Below are 22,976 nucleotides of genomic sequence, written 5' to 3' on the forward strand. Positions count from 1 at the left end.
TATTTGTCTCTAAACAGTTAGCTGTTGCTTTCACAGAACTATCCATGATGACTCCAGGATCTTTCTCTGTCTGACAACACTAACTGTATTGCCACAGCTGTGCATTGTTAGGGTTGTGCATTATTTTGCATTTGCTCCCTTGAAATATCATCTCTCCCTTTGTCATCTGAATGGGTTTGTTTGCTTCAGCACTCAAATCAGTACATTTCTCCTAATTGCAGTATAGCCAAAATCCCTGATATTCATCCACAGGAAACATATGGTATGCAAGACTTGCGGGCAGTGTACACATTTTGCATAAGCTTTGTATAGATTATTTCTAAATACTACATCAGCCTGGTCAAACTGGCAGCCTCTTGGACCACATCCAAAGTACTGAGTGCCTCTGTTTGGCCCATTGCCTTTCCAGAAGAGCCCAGGGCACAGCAGCGCGGAGACTGGGCACTCAGTCACACAGAGAGAGAGAGTGCAGCCCTTTTTGAGGCATTTCATTTCTTCTATCCTAAACATTAATTTTAGGATGCGATGAATCATTCTCAGAAGGTCTGCTTTGTCTGGGAGACTGGGTGATTCGTTTAAACCATATATTTATCTTTTAGACTGCTTAAGTTATGTAAACCAGCACTATAAGGAAAGAGGGTACCTGGAGGTCTACCTTCTTGTGACAACTCCAGCCCGGTACTTACCGCCTGGAACAGGAGACCAGGGAGGAGGATGCTCACAAAAGTGCCAATATTGTGCAATCCTCTGGCTAGAAAGTATATGCATAAAATATTTATAGATCCCCTAATTAGCTATGGTACGATGTCATGGAGGCAAGAAGGGAATTTCTGCAATATCATACAGAAACAAAAGTAACATCTGCAGTAAGATGGTGACATGACATGGTAACACTGACAATAAAGCTTTGAAACATAAACTTATGTAGGAAGAAAATCCTGTCCCCTTGAATACATTTTTAGTGTTTCTGTGCTTCCTTAGAAGAAGTAGGCACTAGAGACTGATGGGCTCCCATACCTCATTACAGGCTATTACTCTTTCCAGCCCACTCCTCTCCTGGATCAGCACCGTGGCACTGTTGGAAAGGAAACACAAGCAACGCTGATTACCTGATAACAGCCGTTCCTGAGCCACAGTCGAACCTGAACTCCACGTAACCAGCCACCATGTTAATGGAGAGGAAGTCCTTGCTGTCTGTGTCGTAGCTGTACAAAAGGACACCAGTCTCTAAATCTGGACGAAATGTCATCTCAAACTCCATGAAGGAAAGGTAATTCTGTGGTTCCAAGGGCCAGGGTGTGCTAGCAAATGACCTTAAGGACTCGTTGAACTGAGGTATGGCCAAGGTAAGTGCTGGAAATCCAGAATACAGAAGCAGGTTACTTGAGGCTCAAAGGTAAGGGATTGACTCCTACCAACCAGTGTTAGTTCTCTTTGTTAGGTACTTAAAGCTACGTCAAGAAAAACAACCTAAAAATTTCATCTTCCAAATTAAAAATATTTTTTCATCCTAGCCAACGCTGCTTCCCTCCTTAATCCCTTCCTTTTCCAGGGATGTATTATAAAGCTTTGTGCTCCTTTGCTTTAGTGATCCACCATAGTGTTTTTCAAAGTAGCAAGCATGCACACAATGGTGGTGGCTTGAAAAGTTCTGCAGCACAGAAAATAATGCTGTATGTATTTGACTATTTGTTTGTATCTCTCTGATTTCAGCAGGAAATTGATATTGAGTCCTTTACATTTCAGAATATACAACTGACACTGGTTTTAGGAGAAAAGTAGGGATTTTTTTAGAGTTAATGTGCAGCTGTGGCGTGGTACATTATTTTAACTCCTGAAAAGTAAGTTTGAGACACTTAATTATAGTTAGTTTAAATAAGCAAAGAGGTTTGAGAATCACTAATTATGTAGGAGCTGGATATAGCCCCAAAGTGAATGGTGGGGGAGGGTTTCACTATGTGATTTTAAAAAAATGAAGTAACAAGTACTCTCTTCTGTCAGTGTAATAGCATAAGACCTCCTTGGATGTTACTATGCGGAAAACATATTGAACACTAAATAACACATACAAAGAAATATAAGCAGCCCAGCATTCTCTCACCTTCTTCGCAATGATGACCTTTAAATCCAAGAGGGCAAAGGCAAATGTATGAATCTGCTTTGCTTGCAGCACAGGTACCACTGTTGATGCAGGACGCCTCGTCACAGATGCCACTGCTACACTCACCTAAACACAGAGCCAGAACATTGATTTATCGGAGAAGTTTGTCAAAGAAGATTTATTTGGCTGTTGATCATTGCTACTAACCAATACAATTTGCTCTCCTGCCTAGATTCTTTCGCAATTTGTCAAATGGTGTGCAATTTAGACAAGGTAACTTGATTTTTAGCACTTTTTTTTAATACCAGACCAGCAAGAGACCTTAAAAATAGCAAAAATTAGCCTTACTAACAAACCATGACAGTTGTAGCTTTCAATCATTCCCTGGATTACTTTTCTTCTGCTCTTGTTCCTATCTTTATTTTCTCCTAAAACAGAAATCTCTTTAGATTGTTTACAAGCACTGTGACTTGTTTAATTTCAATTACCTTAAGTGCTTCTTTGTTCACTGTAAATTCATGCCACGGTAAGCATGGAAGGTGTTAATCAACATCAACTAATCTTATTAACTAAAATGAGATTGTCAGCCCTCTTGTCTGCACTAAAAGGGATCCATATCATCAGCATATGGGCTTTTTAAGAAGCATTTCTTCTGTGCTGGCACATCAACTAAAATATCAAGACAATGATTTCTTCTTACTGGAATTAAGCTGAAATTGTTGTAGAACAAATAATTTACTTATTTACTTCTTAAAACTGATATCTATAAAGTTATGCAATGGTCAAATATACATCTGATGAAGTTCTTGTTGATTTTGTTTACTTTCTCCTTTATTTTAGTTTCTGATTAAATAATTCTCCCCTCATTGATAGTAACAAACTGATCTTATACATTAAGAAAGCCCAGAGAAGACATTTGTGGTGTTCAAGTGTAAGCACGGCATTTGGAGGGGCAAAGTGTTTATGACAAACTAATAATTGCACATTTACTTTGAGGCACATTGAAATACCACCTTTGAGGTGTTGTGAGACAGCTCTGACAATAAACACTGGAAAACGGTTTTGTTATCTGAGGTGACTGAGAGAAATCCTAAAACTACTGCAAGAAGGGGATACGCCCTTTTTGCTTTGTTTAAATACAGCACTCTCATTGTGAGGATGGTTTCCAGACCAGGACCCTACAAATCTTCAATGAGGTACTGGCCTCAGTTCAGCGCCAGCTTTACAGCTTGATTTCCCATCCCATAGCCAGAAAGAAAAGCACAGAGAAGTATGCAGATGTAAATGGCTGATGTGCTGGTTCATTCCAATCGCCCTCCTGTCCACGGTGGAAAATAACCTTTTCTCACCGGCTCAGGACAGAGGCAGTAATAACTCTCATGTCATCTGGTACAACTCCCTGCCAGACCAGACTTGTCTCGTATTGCACATCTACAAATCTCCTGCCAGGCCCATTTCTCATTGTAGAGAGGGCACGTCTGAGTACAGCAGTCATAACGCAGGGCTCCAGGGCTAATTCAAGGAGCATAAGCAAAATATACAAGTCCCCCGGAAGGGAAAAAATTCTCCTTCTATGTGGAAGGGGACAATTACCCCTTCAAACGGCTGCCCCATGCCCAGCTGTGGCAGCAGGGGTGCTCGCAGTGCTCACTGAGCCATCTGTTCCCCTTCCGGGCTGCATTGTAATGACCACGGTGAACTGGAGCAGGACAGGTATCTAGTCTCTAAGATCCTCACATACTCATCAATTATCGCAACAGTGACAGAAATGAGTAGTGCTAGCTCTGTTTTATGGACAAGGAAACAGAGCCAAGACATGTGGGTAAACGAGGATCTAGATCTATCGACTTTGAGACACAAACAGAAAACTAAGACAATGCTCATCTTTACTGCATCTGCTGCCCCGTTAGTCAATGCTGGCAGTATGCTCAAACAGATAGTTAAAGAGTTTGAGAAACAGAAAAGGACAAGGAAGATAACAATAATTGGACAAGTCGCAGCTTACTGGTTTGAGGGACAGCTTGAACTGGAGCAGTCTTGGTATTTAAGGCCAGGCTGCTCTCACAACATCTCAGTGACTTATCACAGCCTGCAGGCCAGCACAGATGACTACACCGAAAAGGCAAACCACAGGTCTGATGGCTGCATCTGCTTGGGTGCAGTGGCAGATGAGGAAGGAGGGAAGCTGCAGCGGGAGCACAGGGTCCTGCCGTGCCTGCTCCAAACCACGAGCGCTGCCTCCCCCATCAGCCCCTTAGCTCATGGTCCAGTGGGACTTCTGCTGCAGCTGACAGAGATGGCGCAGGGCAGGATGGACCCCTCTCCTCCCCACCCTCAATTCTGCAGTCCATATACCACAGCACCCCTGATTTAGACACTGTGCCAATAGGAAACAAACCAAGACTGGCTAGCAAAAAACATCCCTAAACCCTAGTAGAGTTCACTTGCAATTTATTTATTTTAAGCTTAACTTATATGGCATATTGTTTGCAAGTCTCTCCTGGTACGATTTCATATAAGCGTGTGCAGCCACATAAGGACAGTAAGTCTTTATCACTCAGTTTCAAGTCACACGTGGCAGAACCCAGCATTTATTTTCATTGAAGTTGATTGTTAATGCAGTAGTATGTGGAGCATTCATGGATGGGAATGAAGCTAGCTGCAGTCGAAAAGGCAACAGAGATGAGGGCTCAGAGAACTTGAGCAGGGCTTTCATCTATCTATCTGAATTCCATAGATTCTCATTCTATCGTGAAATTACTCTCTGCTTCCAAAATCTTATTCTTTTCAGCATCTGCTTCTTCGGCCACTCTGTTCCCCCCTTGTATTGCACAGAAGTTTGGTCATGTTATCTAGAGAATACAGAGTGATTGTTAGGAAGTTTCCCATTAATCACTTCCTTCTTGGGATGCCAAATGCACAGCTATAGAAGAGAAGAAAGATGACTTTGTGGCTGAAGCATGGCACGGAATGTTCAGTGATATGGGATCTATTTCCTGCTTTTACCACTTGCTTTCTGACTTGGGTTTACCCTTACTCCTAAACTGTTTAGACTGGGAGGTCATTAAAGCAAGGATTTTGTTGCCCCATCTTTTTTTCAAGTGCCCATTACAGGATGAAATAGAGATGAATAAATAAGACAGGACTAGCTAATTAACTTCCCTACTTCTCCATCTTTTAATTTGTAAAGGGGAGATAATGTTATAATACCACTTCATAAAGCTGTTGAAAGAATTTATTCCATGGTATTTTTAAAACATACTGGAAATAGAAACAATGGATGGTTGAGAGGAAAACCTATTTGCCTTAGCAGGGGTTTCATGGGGAAAAGCCCTTTGTAATGGCCACAGCACTGCTGTGGGTCTGAAAGATCCCTGCATTGCTTTGGACAAGTGCAATGATGCCTTTAAGCAAAACACACTTTGTTGTGTCCACAGTGTTCTAAATACAAACACAGCGTTCATACTATTGATTTTTGATGATATGACTGCGTCAGTCAGGAGCATGAAGAGGCATCCTGAGAGGTCTTGGCAGAAATGTTGCGACAGGACAAGGAGTAATGGTTTTAAACTAAAAGAGGGTAGATTCAGACTAGATATAAGGAAGAAATTTTTTACAATGAGGGTGGGGAGACACTGGCACAGGTTGCCCAGAGAGGTGGTAGATGTCCCATCCCTGGAAACAATCAAGGTCAGGTTGGACGGGGCTCTGAGCAACCTGATCTAGTTGAAGATGTCCCTGCTTATTGCAGGGGGGTTGGACTAGATGACCTTTAAAGGTCCCTTCCAACCCAAACTATTCTATGATTCTATGAAATACTAGTGCAGACATAATTATATCGGCAACACTGAGTTTCCTGTTTGGTCATGAGAACTGGTTTTATTATTGTGCTCCATAACTGCGTCCACAAGAGTTTTGGTATATTACAGTGATGTTTACTTGTACAATGTGACAAAACTCTCCTACTACAGACTCAGCACAAGCAATGTGCAAAGGCATAGAGAAATACCATGCCAAAAATAGAGACCACACCTTCCATCTCTCAAACCTGGACCATTGCTCATTTTTTTCAACAGGCAAAAAAGGTAACCCCTGGTTTATCACTGATTAAAGACCTCATACCATTACACTTACCAACATCAGCACCACTGAGAGCTTTCCCTAATGGCCAGGGTCTCATATCAATTATCTTTCCGTTGATGCTGAGCGACTGAACGCAGCCCTGAAACCCGCGGCTGGTGCCTGTGGCTCTGACCAGCCAGTACACGCTGGGGGCACCGCCAACGTAGAAGGGAGTCCGGAACGTTATTTTACTATATTGGCCCTAAAGGGAAAACAGAGGATGACATGATGTAGAACAGATATAACACAGGATAAATAATTAAGCCACACTGTGTATAATCAATTTTTCTCCTCCACAAAGAATTGTGTCTGGGGATATGCAGGTTGCTCATTGGTAATTCCTTTCCATTATTTATTCCTCTACTCAGTCTATCACTGTAGATGTTACTTTTTGCACCCACATCCATCGTGATAACATGGACTATTTAATGCAAAATAAAAAGCTTAGAAATCCTGTGTTCTGAGGAGGGATTGTGATCTGTCTTTTGTTGCAATTTCTTCCTTTACTTTTGCTAAAACTGTTTGTCTTCTAAACTTTAAGCCCTGCGGGACACAGACCAATAGAATATTGCCTTTTGCACAGAACCCAGCAAGTGCTTAGTGTTGAATAATAATAAAATGACAAAAAAAACCAGTAAAAACGAAGATAAGGCATAAACTGACACAACTACAACATCAGTGGGGTTCTGCTCACTTTGCCAAATTTACTCCCCATCTTTTTTTTTTTGACCTTAATCTGCCTATAGAAACATACACATACAAGTTTATGAACACTGCTATAGTGCACAGGAAGCAACAAAAAAAACCCCAAAACAAACTAAATAAAACTTTTTGGATCATTGAATCAAACTCCATGCTATTGTGGACAACAGAGCCATAATTCCTCCCATAAATTGATCAAAATATATGTCTTTTGCCTCCTACTCAAAGGCTGTTTCAAAACCTCACTGCCCTTTAAAAGAAAACATTCAAAATTCCCACATTTATTCACGGCCAGTTTTTACCAATGTGTGCTTCTGCCAGTGATGACCTTAAGCCTAAAAGCTCTCTGGATTTTTCACACCTGCCCTGCCTCCCTGGTATTTATAACAATAAATTATATCCCCATAGCCTATATTTTGCCAGGCTAAATAAGCCAAGGTTATTGAGTCTACGGGTGTTCACTCCACAGTGCACTGCAGAAACACATCAAAGGGATCTCAGTTTCAGCAGGGAAAAATAATTCAGGTGGACCCTGTGGCTAAAGAGAGTTCAGGCGTCCACAGGGTTTCATGGTGGGCATATGCCAGGGCTGTGGGCATACAACTCTGCAGCCTGTCTCCAACCGCTTGCCATCTTCCACTGTTTTTGGTGCTCCTGCCCTCCTTGGTCTGTCAAGCTCCACTTCTCTTGCAGGCACTCTCTAAGACTGTTCAAGTCAAAATGAACCAGGTCAGAAAAGACTACCGCTCTGGTGAGACTAATCAAGGTCATTCTAACTAGGAAGGGCTGAGGAGGACTCACTGGAGCCACAATACTACACAGGAGCAGCAAGTTCTGGTGGACAGCAGCACCTGGAGCAATTAACTTTTTTTTCTGGTACAGCTGCAGCTAGAAAAATGTGTCCACTGTCAAACTCTTCTTGTAATAGACTCTGTGGACCATAACCCTCCTACTAGCCCTTTATCGCACGTTTACTTCTTCGACTTCATCTTTCTTGGCTATGGGTGGTCATAGCCATGCATAGCCAGATGCAGTCTTACCAAAGTGCTGCACAATGGCATTAGTCTTTACTGGACATCTCCCTCCTGATTCACATTTGCCCTTTGCACAGCCTCATAGCATTGATAACACATAGCGACACATGGCAGACATTGAAATCCTTTCCTCTGTCATTTCCAGCTGATGAGAACTCAATGTGCGGCATTTTTGTCCCTTCAGTGCCTGGACATGAAAGTGTAAAGTAATAAGATGTCTGAAGCCGCTTTTTTTTCAGGGCTAGGGATGGCATGCTATAGTCATTATGAAAGGGAAGAGGAAAGACATCTGAAACAATTTGAAACTGTCTTCTTTTTCAGTGCCTTAATTTCACTTCTGTTTTCTGGCCTGGCAACAGACGAGCAAGTCAAGACATCTTCCTCTATTATACTTTATCCTGGAGGCCTCATATGAAATTGCTGGTGTTAACATAAGTCAGAGCAGAATATCTATCTCCATTACTGTGCTTAAATCTATGTCCATGGTATACATGTAATTACATTTCTGTATATAAACCTTGGGTGGCTATATGCATATTATACATAAATATACATACATATACACATATGCATCTCATTGTTCTGGCTGAGGAAGCAGAGCAGCTCTCTGAGGCTTGAAAAAGAAAGCAATCAGGGACAGCAGCTGTAAAACCTGGCAAACTTAACAGCAGCCTGTATCTGAGACCAGCAAAGTGTGGCAGAAGGGTGGCAGAGCAAGGATGGAGGACAACAGGGAAACTGTGATGGGATTCAGCGCTGAGATATTTATCTATGTGATTTCTAGACTACGTATGTGGAAGAGTAGTCTGTACATGATCCTGGTTCACTACATGCCCCAACACTGAAAATAAAAGTCTACCTTTTAAATCTGATCAGATTTCTGCTGGCAAGAAAAAATGTCATCATAATCTTGAGAGAGCCCAAGGTTGAGCTGCAGGTGCAGGATTACCTACCTGAGATTTTCCTGTGACTGGAGCATCATTGTCCACCCTGAGCCAGCCGTTCATCCCGTCTCTGAACAACGTGACGCTGTGCCAGTTCCCCAGCTTGATTTTGTTTTCACTTTTTATCACTGCAACTCCAGTGCCACAGTTGAACCTACGAGCATGTGACAAAGAGGGCAAGGTGACAATCTTACATTAACCAAACAACTGAAAGTCGTTTTTAGACTCCAAATATGCCCTTTGCTCCTGGGAACCTCTCTGTTTCACACTGCATATTAGCCGACCAGAGGAAAATTAGACAGCCGGTCTACATACGATCTGTTCTAAGTTGCAAACTTCATTATCTGTCTTTCTCCCATGGAGAACATTTTGCATCCTCTGGCCGTACCAAGTGCATTGCAAAGCTTGCCAACAGCTGAAACTGTTTCAAGATGCAGCGTATTACAATCTGAGTTCCTGCTATCACAGTAATTTCTCTTGGAAATTTTTCTAGCTCCCTGGTGAAAGACAGTACTACCTTAATAACTCTGCGATTCTATATGAAATTCAGTACTGACTGACAAGGAGACCTCCAGGAGGGCCTCTGTGGAGCTGAATGTGCACAAAACATGCCATTTTCTCTGACTGCTGTTCAGTGCAGGTGAACAGAAACGCAACTAAGGCACATCACCCGATTTGTAATTTCCCACTTTCACCCTCCCAAGTAGGAGATCCTTGAGATACTCTTTCACATGCTTTATATCTATGGGACTGCAAGAAACCCCCTCTATCTTCATTTTAAAAACCTGCAACTCCCATCTAAAAAAGGGATACAAGATGAAGTTCCAGGTCCCTTGCTGGCATTAAATCCTTTATTTTGCTATGTTATCTGCAGGTCCTTTTCCTGTGAAGCAAAAACATTGACAATGCACAGCTCGATATAGCATAAGCTTAGCAAATGCAGTGGCTCACTAGCATTTCTGATAACATTGCATTGAGCCCCGGACTAATGCCTTGAAGAAAACTTTATTTTGCCTTTACACCAAGCTCTCAGTAAAAAGAGTTCAACAGGGCACATGTCCACACACTAAAGAAGGATGAGAAAAAAAAATATTGAAGAACTGTTAAATGAAGTAATACTGCCCATTTTGTGCTGTCCTGGTTTTGGCTGGGATAGAGTTAATTTTCTTCCTAGTAGCTGGTATAGTGCTGTGTTTTGGATTCAGTGCAAGAATAATGTTGATAACACACTGATGTTTTAGTTGTTGCTAAGTAGTGCTTAGTAGTCAAGGACTTTTCAGCTTCCCATGCTCTGTCAGGTGCACAAGAAGCTGGGAGGGAGCATAGCCAGGACTGCTAACCCAAACTGGCCAACGGGGTATTCCATACCATGTGACGTCATGCTCAGCATATAAAGCTGGGGGAAGAAGAAGGAAATGGGGGACGTTCGGAGTGATGGCATTTGCCTTCCCAAGTAAACATTACGTGTGATGGAGCCCTGCTTTCTGGGGATGGCTGAACACCTGCCTGCCGATGGGAAGTAGGGAATGAATTCCGTGTTTTGCTTTGCTTGCGCGCGCGGCTTTTGCTTTCCCTATTAAACTGTCTTTATCTCAACCCACGAGTTTTCTCACTTTTACCCTTCTGATTCTCTCCCCACCCACCCGGGGGGAGTGAGTGAGTGGCTGTGTGGGCCTTAGTTGTTGGCTGGGGTTAAACCAAGACAACTGCATGGGGCAGAAGTCAAAGACACAACAGATATTCATCACATATAGCAAGTCTCAGCAATGGTCTGTTCTCTTTACATCAGATTTAGGGTGGAGGTTTTACCTGAACTGGATGCTATGTCGGATGATTGCTAGTGACATAAAATCACCACGACCGTGTTCATTTTCTCCACAGTATAGCAGCAAACCATCTTCTGATTCAGCCTGCAATCACAGCATCAACATGAAAAATCAAAGTCTAAGCCTCACAGTGACAGATAAATGCAAGCAATACTGGGGGACTTTTCTCCAGAAAAGAGACAGCATTTTTCAGATGGAGTTTTTAGCTTGCAGAATCAGAAACTGGTTGATCAATTTGGAATCCTGCATTTGAAGAACCTAGAAAAACATTGCCTTAATGCTTAAATGATTTAAGAACATCTCTTCTACTTACAGTATGATACTACCAGACCTAAAAACAAGGCTGAAAGCATTAAAGACTGTCAGACATGTCCCATATGAGACCTCTGAGCACAAAGTCTAGGAGGGATGTCCTAGCAAGCCTGTTAAGTGTAGACACATCAGACTTACTGCACATGAATACACACACCCTGCTTCACACGTTCAGTGAGCCTGACACTTTTCAAGCCGAACAACCTGCGCAGGCAGGATTTCTCCATATGTACATAGCAGCCAACACAGTGGCTTTTTGCAGCCATCCTGCATTGTAAGCTGGCAAATTGCCAGAGGAGGGGCAGATCACCAAGTGAGGCAACAGACTGCTGCTGCTCTAGTGACAGTCTCGTACCTAGGCTGTGAGGCTGGCAAGTCTGCCTCACGTGGGAGCAGGGGTGCATCCAAGAGCTCAGCACCCTCCCTACAGGCAGCCCTATGGACCGCTCTGTCCATAACACACAGACAGCATTAACACAAGTCACTGTGGGATGTACACTTCAGAACCATAGTTTAAGTAGTTCAGTATCTTGCATGTATTTGTAGCTGGTGTCCCAAACTTCAGAGGTGGAAAATAATGCCTACTTAAAACCTGCAGGATAGGAAAGGAACTCTGGATATAGGACAGTATTTTGCTCAGTACAAGATCACAGTCTCTTATATGCAAAGATACTGCATGTCACTTCCAAACTGTAATTCACAAAAAGTCCAGGTGTACTTCAGCCTGTAGCTCATTCACATGGCTATAACCTTGCCAATGTACATTGCACTAGTCTGCAATGCCAGTATTACTAGTCCCAGGGATTCTCTCATGCACTGCCTACCAATAATGGATGCAAACATTTTGGTTCAGTTTACCAACTTCATTTGCATTCATTGAAGGTGAAGCCAGATCTTTAGAGGTGAAGATTATGTATAGGTTCACCACAATTACATTATAAGCTATACTGAAGCTAAGGTATTGTTCCATTGTCCACATCATTAGAATAAGTGAGTAAAATTTAAAGCTGCTGTGTGAGCTTGGAATTGCTTAAACTTACCCTGAACTCAAGGGTAATTTGAAATGTCTGATAGGAGTTTCTCAGTGGTTCAAAGGTGATGTATGAGTAGCCAGAGAACTGAGGATACTGGATAATAATATCTGAAACGCAAAGACAGAAGCATGTCATTTAGCAGTTTTCTCCCATAAAAAAATCAATACGCATATTTAGCGCTAGATAACATCAGGTGAAAATGCAAGGCAGAGTTCCTCCAGAGACAACCATTAGTCAGCAGCAGTCAACAATCAGTTAACCTATTGCCTTGTCTTCCCACCACCTTTCACAACTAATTCTTTTATTCCCAAGGACCTGGTGAACTTGGAAAGAAACAGGATACTGAGGGCCAAATACTGCTCAACAGTTTAATCGCTGGCTTCAGTGGAACTTTCTCCAGATTTTCATCCTTGTTACAGAAGACAGAACCCATCTACTTTATCTCCTTTTAAGAATTCATTTAACACAGAGACAACAAAGTAATTTTCTGTTTCGCAGGATTATAAAAACATATGCAGGAAACGTGGCCAGACTCCACGCTGCATTAGTCACTGCTGCTCCATAACTGCTGCGTCCAGCATCCGCAGAATCCTTGGATGGCTCATAAGAGCCCAGCAGCTTCCAGCACTTCCCTCAAGTCAGCTCAGGACAGAAGGTAAAGGGAGTGATGGGGAGAAGAGAGTCCCTGCAGCATCTCTCCATCCCTGGCTGCAACAGTGGCCCTTCATGTTGCTCTTCTCAGCTGGAGTTACAAAATCCTCACCCTTTGTTGTCTGATGTTAGAGGACCGTTCTGGCTTCAGCACAGAAAAAGAAAATCAGAGAGATGTCTTACTGCTACCTTTGCAGCTCATTTACTAAGAAGCACTGAGGACAGACACAATTTCAGGCCTGAATTCTTATTTTTGCAGTGGATCTAAGTCTAATGAGGAAGGAAGGATGAGGAGTCCTACTCCTCTTTGTTATTTGAATACTGAGTGGGTTTTTCTTGCATATTTGGATCTGGATACACCTCTCAGCTTTTTTGTTTGCAAGGCGTACATTTTAGGCTGAGGTGAAGAGAACCGGTGCTATAAACCTGAATGCAACCAGACAGCAGCAGACAGCAATTAACTCATGCCCTGATCACAAGCAGAACTGACTGGACCAGAGTGCCATGCAGCTGTTGATTGTAAAGAACAGTCTGTTTTCATTCAGATTAATATACTATTTAACAATATTGGCTGCTGTGGAAAAATTCAGTACAAGGGAATGTTGGTACATGATGCTACTGCTTACCAAGGAATAACACACTCCCTTATGAAAAATGGTGGGTTTGGACTGACGTTAACAAACCCGCTCTACAATTTGTATACAGCTATGTCACTTCAAATAAATCCTTGACTCTTCATACTTGATCAAGGCCAAAAATCACATCTGCAGCTGTTCCATGTGGCTGAGTCACAACTGATTGTTTTCAGAATGAGCTTTCTTTACCCCAGCACTGGGAGAAGAAGATCAAACACCCTCAGTGTCTGCATCCCCAATGCACGACACGGTGCATGACGAATGTCTAACACGAGCCTGCAGAAGAAATGTGTGTCCCTGATGCTCTGCTCTGTGGCAGGGCCTTGGCAGATCAGATCAGCATGCAGAGGGATGGATCAGCTCTTTCTTAGCTGGTGGGACAGCTCCGCTACAAGCAACAGGACGCTTGCTTTGCACGAGCTCTGGCATTTATCTGACCCCTTGGTCACCAGACCAGAAGAAAAATAACTCCAGGGGGAAAAAAAAGTGACCTGCTTATGGTCTGGTAAGCGAGCTGGACTGGCTCACCAGGTGATCAGCTCAACATCAGACCCAGCAAAAGGGCAAGGTTAGGTCTGAAGAGGGAGAGGACAGGAAGGTGGCAAGGGAAGCAGAAGGAGAAGCAGGACAGCCTCCTTCAGCTCAGCCCTGGCTCAGCTGCCCTGCAGAGAGATGAGACGATACGTGGCAAGTCCTGACTGGGACAACCACACCTCCTCACATTGACCCAGGCTTCAGGTCATGCCTTTGGAACTGGGGAGGGGGTTTTGTTCCTCCCATGCACCAGGTTGCCTGACACAAGTGCTTCTGCCTTGCAGACCATGGGGAAAGCCTCCTCTAGAGATGGTTTTACAATGGGGGCTCTGTCTCACATCCCTGCTGCAGGATCAGCATCATCCAATGGACCACGCTGGAAATGCGGGTGGTTCAAGGCTTCAGCTGCAGACAAAAGGCAAGGGTCAAAGCAGGGCTGAATGTCCCTGCTGGAAGCTGTGGATGCCATGGCTGGACCCTGTCAGGCCTGGGAGCCTACCAACATACCTGGCTCCATCTCCCTCCCACTCCTAGGTGGGGGAAGGAGGATTAACCTCCCCTGTGCACCTTCACACGGGGTCTGCGTTCAGCTTTATTAAAGAATAACTTCTTCACACTTCGCTGAGGAAAGAGAAGCAAAGGGGCCGATGTCTGAATTGGGACGTGGAAGCTCCTGCTGTCCTCAGGGATCCATGAAGCGCAGGCAGCTATTCCCAAAGCACACTTCAGTTTGTTCATCGCGAAGCTCCTCCTTGACCCAGACAGAAAGAAGCCAGCAGCACAGGGCATGCAGAAACCTACCTTCCGCGCATGTCTCTCCTCCTTTTCCCAAGTTGCAGTGGCAGCGCGAGCCGCCCCGGTCATAGTCATTGACGCAAAAGCTGTCTGCAGAACAGATGGCCTCATCACAGGAGAGATCAAAGAGGCGCGTTGCAGAAGACATGCCACCCCTCCTCGCTGCCCAAGCCGTAGTCGCCCTCGCTGTGGTTGAAGGCCGTGTGGTGGTGGGAGTGGAAGTAGTAGGTTCAGAAGTGGTTGTAAGGACCCGTGACAGGAGCCTGGAACTAGACCCCGGCGTGACCTTAGTTTCGACCAGAAATTTTCTGTTGCCTCCTTTGATAGCAGGAAGCGGTCTGAGCTGAAAGGAAATAGAGAAACACAAATTCAGTAAAACCTAAAATGCTATGTGGAAATGAAATTAATACCTTCCAACATACAGATCTGAGGTAACAAATCCATCCTCGCCGAAGAAAAAGGAACAACCACATTATTATATCTGAGCATATAAAATCAGGTATTAAACTTCCTGACAAGATCAGACACTTCGAAGTATTTAGACTACAAAGAAAACAGAAATGCCAAAGTGGAATCTTGAAATTTACCTCTTCTATGTAGATGTCGTAGTCTGAGTCATCGATATCAAATCCATCATCATCACCAGTCACTGTGTCTGTGATATACCGATGCCCATAGCTTCCGCTTCCTAACCCCTCAGAGCCTGAAAAGACACAACTGGCATATTCAGTTCATATATTTTTTTCTCTTTACACACAGCAACTGAGATCTTACCACCCCTGATACGCCACACTGAAATCTGAAGTGGTGTTAATGTTCATCCTGTACAGACTATGCAAGTGTCAGCCTGAAGATGGGAGAGACTGTCCAAGTGATACACATGCAACTTAAAACGAAGTGAAGACCTTCATATAGTCACTTACTGTGATTCCTAAACAAAGCAGGCAAAGCTCAGTTCTCCCACTGCAAATTGACTTTTATCCATCATTCGTCGAGGAGAACAGCTCTGAACCTTTTCAGTGTAGACAACATTTTAATAGTTGTATTGGTTTTAGATCAAACTTTTCCCTTTTATAAATACACAGTCCCATAACTGCCCTACTGGTGACCAAATAACTGAGACAGCAAAAGACATGCACATAGCTTTTCTGACACATTCTGTTTAGAACTTTATCTGCCTCCACTGGCTCCAATGCTCCTGAAATTAGCATCCTAAGTGTATTTTTAGGCTATTTTTTAAAACACAATTTAGCACCTCAAAAAAAGAAACGTGTACAAACATCATGTGTTTTTCACATGCATAATCTGCTTCTGCCTCTCCCTGGAGCGATGAACTGCACTGTGAAGGACTCCAGGCTGGGAACGGCCAGTTTAAACAGTAAGAGAGTCCTTGTAGAAAATATCTGTGCTTTTCTGCACTTTACGTAGCAAATTCTGCTTAAACAATGGTTTATGCTTTTTAGCTATTAAAATTTACCAGAAGTCATGAAGAAAGATAATATAGGTAAAATCACTATCATTACTATTACTATCATCACTATCATTACTTGTCATTTTAGCAAGGTTAATAGACAAACATTTGATAACTATTAAACCACAGATTTCATACATTTGCCTTTTCCACAAAATATGTTGTGGTCACTTAAAAATAGCATAGGTAATCCTTGCTTTACAAAGCCTGTATACGGGCTGACCATGTGCACTTGTTTATTTTAGCAGCCACAAGCCCGTATTTTCTCTTGAATTAGCAGGTCCTTCACATTGCAATACGCAGAGACGCAAAGTGCAAAGGAGACTGTGGAAAGGAGACCTGACAAACCAGAAAATGAGACTTGATGGTAGTGAGAGCTTCCCTACCACCACTGAACAACCCAATGAAGCCAGCAAAAGCTAACGAGGCTCAGCAGACTTTCAGAGGGAGCAGTGTGGGCACGGTGCTATCGCGCTGTTTGAGCCAGTCTAACTGGGGTCAGCCATCCCCCACCTCGGCAGAGAATAAAGGAAAAATATCTCACTGACCTGGTTCAGGCAGTACAGCACTTGTCTAAATCTTATCGTACTCTCTCTTCTTTTGCCGTGACTGCAACTCAGAAATCCTGGCAGACAGTTATGAAATCAAGCATATGGGCTTGATACAAATGCCTGCCCTGGCTGGCTAATTGGCCGCCCACCATACGCTCTGTGGGAGTACTTATCAACAGGCTTTACACGTTACATCAGCATACAGAAAAATCAGAGGCAAGTGAGTAGAGGTAATGAGGCATACACATATGCAACCAAAACAACATGCTAGACCAGGATAGAATGTGTATAAAGCTTTCCACTCTAACACGTATATCTAATCATCTGTAAATAACACAATTCAAATGCATATTAAACAGAATTATTCAGCACAGAGTTCTACCAACTGAACTAAGCAGAGAGCTCATAGCTTTATGACTGGTAATGAGATGAGGCCAACTGGACAAACTACATCCAGATTATTTCTGCTGGTGACTGAATGCACAGGCAAAGGATTACTACTGGAAAAACAGACTGCATGTTATGAACTGGTCCCAATCTTGCATTCATTATGGAAAACAGTAGGTATTACCAAAATGTGGGCAAAACCTCTAATTCCTAGTATTCACTTGTATAGTCACTCAGTTTAATTACCATCATAGGATAATTTTACTCCAGGTAGGAAGAACAGAATAGAATAGAATAGAATAGAATAGAATAGAATAGAATAGAATAGAATAGAGTCGAGTCGAGTCGAGTCGAGTCGAGTCGAGTCGAGTAGAGTAGAGTAGCGTAGCGTAGAGTAGAGTAGGGTAGAGTAGAAAGAATAGAATAGTTCAGCTGGAAGGGACCTACAACAATCATCTGGTCCAACTGCAAGGTTGACCTCTTCCATCCATAACTGCATCAGAATCTCTTTCTCTGGCAACAGTGATTTTACAAGACATGCATTTCTACAAAAGAATTTCAGTGTGCAAACCCTCAAACATAAACATTATAAATGTGCCTTGCAATTTAACAGAAATTATATGAATGAAGCAGAGTCCAGCACTAATTCAGCTTCCAGCAGATGCAGCAATTTTCAGCTCACTGGAATACTGTTGCTTTTAAGTCAGGTCTGTAATATTACTTATTGCCTTCATACTGTGTGTCTGAAACTATTTCAGAACTAATTCAGTTCTTCTAACAGACGAAACTGTAATTTATCTAAAAGTAATAGAAGCCATAAAGCTAAACTGGGAAAAGGAAAGGAAAAATCACAATCATGTGTCAGAGAAAACAATCTAATCTGTATTCAAACAAGCTGTGATGCACAAACTCCATTTTCTAATTTAGAGGTCACAAGTTACAAAATAAACATCTATTGTAGTCCAAATTCTGCCACGTTTTCTCTTCTCAACCAAACTTTCTATTGGCTTAATGGGATTTAGGTTCAACGGGGATGGCAGGAATGAAGCAATACAGAGAATCTTCCTAGTCACACATAGGAAATGTTAGGTCTTGAATTCACATTCAGATATGCACACTTGCTTACATGTATAGGTATGATTTTAATGCCATGCCAGTTTTACAGAAACGTAACTCTCCTGATTTGAGTTATCACTAAACTACATCGATAACCACCAGCACGCAAGGAGACCTGGTAACTTAGAGAGACAGGCAGTTCCCCAAGTAGGTGGTGTGCAGCTTTGATCTGGCAAACCAAAATGTTCGATGCTTTTCCAACAGAAGACCTTCGGAGATGAAATGTACCCACTATTTTAAACCAGGCAATGATTCCCGTCCTTTATTGAACTGATACAACATGTAGAGCCTGGAGAGAGCAAAGAAGTTACAGCTTATTATGGCTGGTAGAAAAGACTGCTTTGAGGCCCTTCTTCAAAGACCTGCAGGATGTAAGTTTGGCATCACCAGGAAAAGTATAACTTTGGAAGGTGACCTAATATCCCCAGGTCTCTAACGTGGCCTCAAATCTCTGCTTTCACTCCTCATGGCTCCATCTGAGTTTCAGGCAGCACATGCTATATCACTCTACCTGATGATCTGTGAGCAGTTTTGGTAACATATAACGGACCTGGGAGTAATGGAGACATGGAGATGTACTTTTTTCTAACTATGCCTGAATTTATACAGGTCAGTACACACACAAATGATGAGACCATCTAACAGCCCACTGGCTTCTCTGTCACCTTGCTCTGCCGTACATTTGGTGTTTGCTGAATGGATGTGACGTGATACCCACATGTGACATGGTGCAACAAAACTGCAAAATAACAGAAAGCAGAGAAGCTAACACAACTTTTTGTAGAGAAACCCCAACGCAAGCCCATCTCTTAAGAGCACTGTGTAGCTTTGGTGGAGACCCCATCTCATAATGGGGGGCAAATGAGGGACAATTAAGCAAAGTGGTACTTCGCAAATACCAAAGCAATGACTACAGAGATTATAAGCATGCTATATTTCATTAAATCAGTGTTTCAGTGTACAAGGAGATGAAGCCTGTTTAAGACCCTTTACCAGGTCCTATAATCCTGTTCTATAATTAAATGGAAAACCTGTGGGGGGTCATGAACTTTAGACAGCTTCCTTCCAAATAATCAGGGATTAAGTTATACCAAAGAAATCTTTCTCAAAACAAACAGAAAGCCACACAAACTTTTGTTTTGCCAATTAGGTGGCCACCAGCGTACTGATCAGGAGACACAGGAGAGCGTAGGAGGTAGACCACCGTGCGCTGCAACGGGCAGATTGAATGGAACTGTTAACAGACTGATCGCCTTCATGCAGAACCCCTCACAGGTCGAAATCCAAAATACATCAGGGGCATTTTAATCTGAGTTTTATTCTTGTCAGTGACTCACAGTGAGGCACTATGTATCGCTTGGCCTGTCTCTTGCTTTTTGTCCCCATCTGTATAAATACGACGCTGCCTTTGTAAAGACTTTGGACATCTGTGGGAAACAGTTCTGTGGAAAACCTTCTCCATTTGCTACCTCCAAGACACATCACCATCAACGTTTGGCCCCAAGGGACTGCCCTTTTCCTGTGCCTGAGCCTCAGCAGACACTGATGCAGAATATTTAAGCACCTGTGCCAATGCCTTGCTCAGTATGAGCCTGGCGGTGATGGCCAGGACCAGAGGAAGGGATGTTCCCAGATTAAGCAGCCACTTCTGTCACGTTTGCTGTGGAGACAAGCAGGAGGGTATTTTTAACAGAAGACGCTTCCTCTGTTGGTCTGGCAAAGCCCAAGGCTGGTGACCTTCCAGGCACAGTGCAAAGCCCATCTGTTTCCCCAGGAGATAAAGGGTATTTAAGCGATGCAGGTGATGACACTTTGTTTGTTTGATTCTTTAGGACAGTTTATTTCATTGTTACTAAACTTGATATGTGAAATCTTTTTTTCAAGTAAATTGTGTCCATGACACATTGAAAGATTTGATATAGCAAAAACCAACAACCATATAAGTTAAATACCTGTGACCTGCATCTGTAATTAAGAAAGGCAACAAAAATTGATTTACTACATCATTTCCCTCCAGAAAAAAAAAAGAAACAAAATCACAAATAAATCAGAACCCTTGGGGAAACTTGCCCTCTCTTTCCTCCCTGAAAATGGAGCAATGTAACATAAACCAAGCATGCATTTTTTACCAGGTAAGGGGGTAACTGCTTATAATCAAGGCCACATGTTCTACTTGCACAGACCTTGGGAGGTCTGTCACATTAGGTGATCCCATCAGCAACCCTTCAGAGGAACATTTTAGCAAACAAGGACAACGTTTTCCTATGCTGACCTGAAACAAAGCAGTCAAGAGTACTACAAAGCCAGCCACCTTTTAAAACCAAAATGAGAGAAGAATTACATGTGAGAATGAGATAAACCCTAGCAGAAAACATCGCCAGGTAGTGTGGACTCAGTGCCTGCAGGACTCATCTCTGTCTCAGCCTGCCTAGAAGAGCTGCGACAGACTCTACGCAATGCAACACAGACCCTGAAGATCCCCTGAATTTGAGATAATGCTGGGAATTTTTCTTCAGTTAAAATAAGCATCAGAAAAGCACTAACTATTTCAAAACAAGCATAAAAATCCAGGATATACAAGCATAAAGCTACAAATTTTTAAAATCCAAACACACTGAGGACCTCTGTGCCAGCACTATGTGGACTAAATGTAATGCAAAAGAGCCAGGCGTTGTATGGACTTCTGCCAGCTTCCTAAGATATTTCAGGCATTTCTGTGGAATATACAGGCACTCAGAAAAAAGCATCAAATATTTGTAGCGTGTTTCACTGTTTACATGGGAGGAGGTACCATTTTAATAATGAAGGTAATAATTCCTACAATGCGTACCCCGAAGAGCAAAGGTGCATCATTTTCAGATATGCCAACTGTTTTACACCCTTCCAGCAACCATAGGTGACTAAGAGGTATCTGCTGGCACTTTGAGAGATTCAGGTATCTGGTGCCATCTGAGACGCATTATGGTACCTGAGACGTCCCCAGAGGACCGTCAGGTGTCTGGGAGACGCATGGGAAGCACATGTCCTCCTGCAGTGACAGCTGAAAACCACAGGACCTAGGGGACCTCAAATCCACTGAATGTCTATACCTGAGCAACTGAAGTGAATGATTAACTGGGCCAAAGAAGGTAACTACCGGCTTTCTGACTACTAGAAGGGGGAAGGTACCTGCAGATACATAATGTGAACTAGGAGTAAGTTTTTCTTGGTTGCCTTTGAACTCAGCATGCATTTTTTTGTTACATTAAACTTGTCCATGGTTTAATCACTCTTCAGGGTTTTTTAGTGTTTTGGGGAAAAATAAATGTTCAGGCTATGCATGGCTTTAATCAAGAAATTTTTTCACAACCGAAGTTTAGCTTTTCTACTAATGCACAATGTACTTGTGTATCTGGTTAACATCAAACTAGTTTCTTACACAGACATCACCACTAAAGCCAAGTGAGAGCTGCTATACTCAGTTACACTCCCGCTTCCAGAAAGCCACAGAACTTATTTCTAACGGCACGCATCCTTTGCTGCCTTTGAGCACCACTCCTTGCTCTGCAAAAAGCTGGCTGTTATGAAGACAGGTATCCACAAGATAATACAGGCTTTCATGGGTAGTGGCTACATGTAGTTTTTAAGCCTATTTGCAAAATATACTCTGGAAACTCAGAGCACACTGGCAAAGGAACCACATTTGCCTTTGTCAAAGGACCCAGAGTTTGCTAAAGTAGCCCTGAGTACAAGCAACCTGGTGCAGGGCTGGGGCACATCACGGACACGATGTGGCCCCAGGCTACAGGAGCTCTGCCCACTCATGAGGGTCTCCCTCAAGCACTGCCAGCCCTCTCAGCCACAGCAGCACCCATGTGCCTACCATGGACCAGCACAGAGTTTTTGAGCCTATTCAGAGAGCAGTGCAACATGCATAATGCATTCACTTTTCAGGTCTGATCCAGGCAGAGTGTCAAGGCCATGCCCCCTATGAACCTCTCCAGAAATCAGTGTTTATATACACCAGGCGTGAACGTGATTCCAAGCTCTACTGACAAAAATCCATGTTTTAGAGCCATCTTGACAGGTCTGTGCACAACAGGTGGTTTCCAAAGGCAAAGTGGCTTTCCTAGAACACTGCAGTAATAAGCGCAGCATGAAGACTACTCCACCCTTATTAATAGAGCTAAACACTTTATCTTTTCTGACCAAAGAATGCAGCCACTCACATCCAAAGATAAACAGGATACTGAGGACCACACAAACGTGCCTGAGGCAGCAGGGGCTGACCCTTGAGGATCCAGGGGCCAAGGAATCGCAGAGCACGTTGCACCTTCATGGTTTTCACAAACATTTGCTTCGGAAGTTAAATTTATGAGTTCAGTAGCCATAACAAACTTCATGCAAACTCTTCAAGGGATTGAGTTTATGACAGAAGGGAAAAGAGAATGGAAACTGCCATACAAGAGTCAATGAAAACAAGGGATTCCAAGATAGGGAGGCAATTTCGAAATAAATCCTTAGCGGGTTAAATTGGTGGATCACTAAGGATGTGGTCCACACTTCTGCAGCATGTAAATTCTTCTTGCAGAGCTCACAGTCCTACCTGAATATCAGCTGCTCATTTTGTACCAGTTAATTAAAGATGATTTGCAACTGAGCGTGCAGGTGAGAAAAGAAAAGAAGTCAGGTTTGTTGCTCTTTTTTATAGTTCATTAATCTGCTAAAATTATACTCAGGCATTTTCTTGTGTGGTATTCCGTCCCCTATAAATGCCTTCAA

The 22,976-nt window shown here is 42.9% G+C and overlaps 1 protein-coding gene across 1 annotated transcript in view; it reads right to left on the minus strand.

Annotated features, from left to right (window-relative positions):
- EGFLAM (EGF like, fibronectin type III and laminin G domains) overlaps nucleotides 1-22,976 on the minus strand; it is an 81,618-nt gene that overhangs the window by 21,100 nt on the left and 37,542 nt on the right. Inside the window, exons 8-15 of the mRNA XM_075136611.1 lie at nucleotides 15,278-15,393; nucleotides 14,697-15,033; nucleotides 12,082-12,182; nucleotides 10,713-10,813; nucleotides 8,913-9,057; nucleotides 6,236-6,425; nucleotides 2,102-2,227; nucleotides 1,110-1,353 (exon numbers count right to left, since the gene is read on the minus strand). Coding sequence (XP_074992712.1) covers nucleotides 1,110-1,353; nucleotides 2,102-2,227; nucleotides 6,236-6,425; nucleotides 8,913-9,057; nucleotides 10,713-10,813; nucleotides 12,082-12,182; nucleotides 14,697-15,033; nucleotides 15,278-15,393 — 1,360 coding nt within the window. The remainder of the gene's footprint in view (nucleotides 1-1,109; nucleotides 1,354-2,101; nucleotides 2,228-6,235; nucleotides 6,426-8,912; nucleotides 9,058-10,712; nucleotides 10,814-12,081; nucleotides 12,183-14,696; nucleotides 15,034-15,277; nucleotides 15,394-22,976) is intronic.

This window comes from Calonectris borealis, chromosome Z (genome assembly GCF_964195595.1).
Source record: "Calonectris borealis chromosome Z, bCalBor7.hap1.2, whole genome shotgun sequence".
Taxonomy (NCBI): Eukaryota; Metazoa; Chordata; class Aves; order Procellariiformes; family Procellariidae; genus Calonectris; species Calonectris borealis.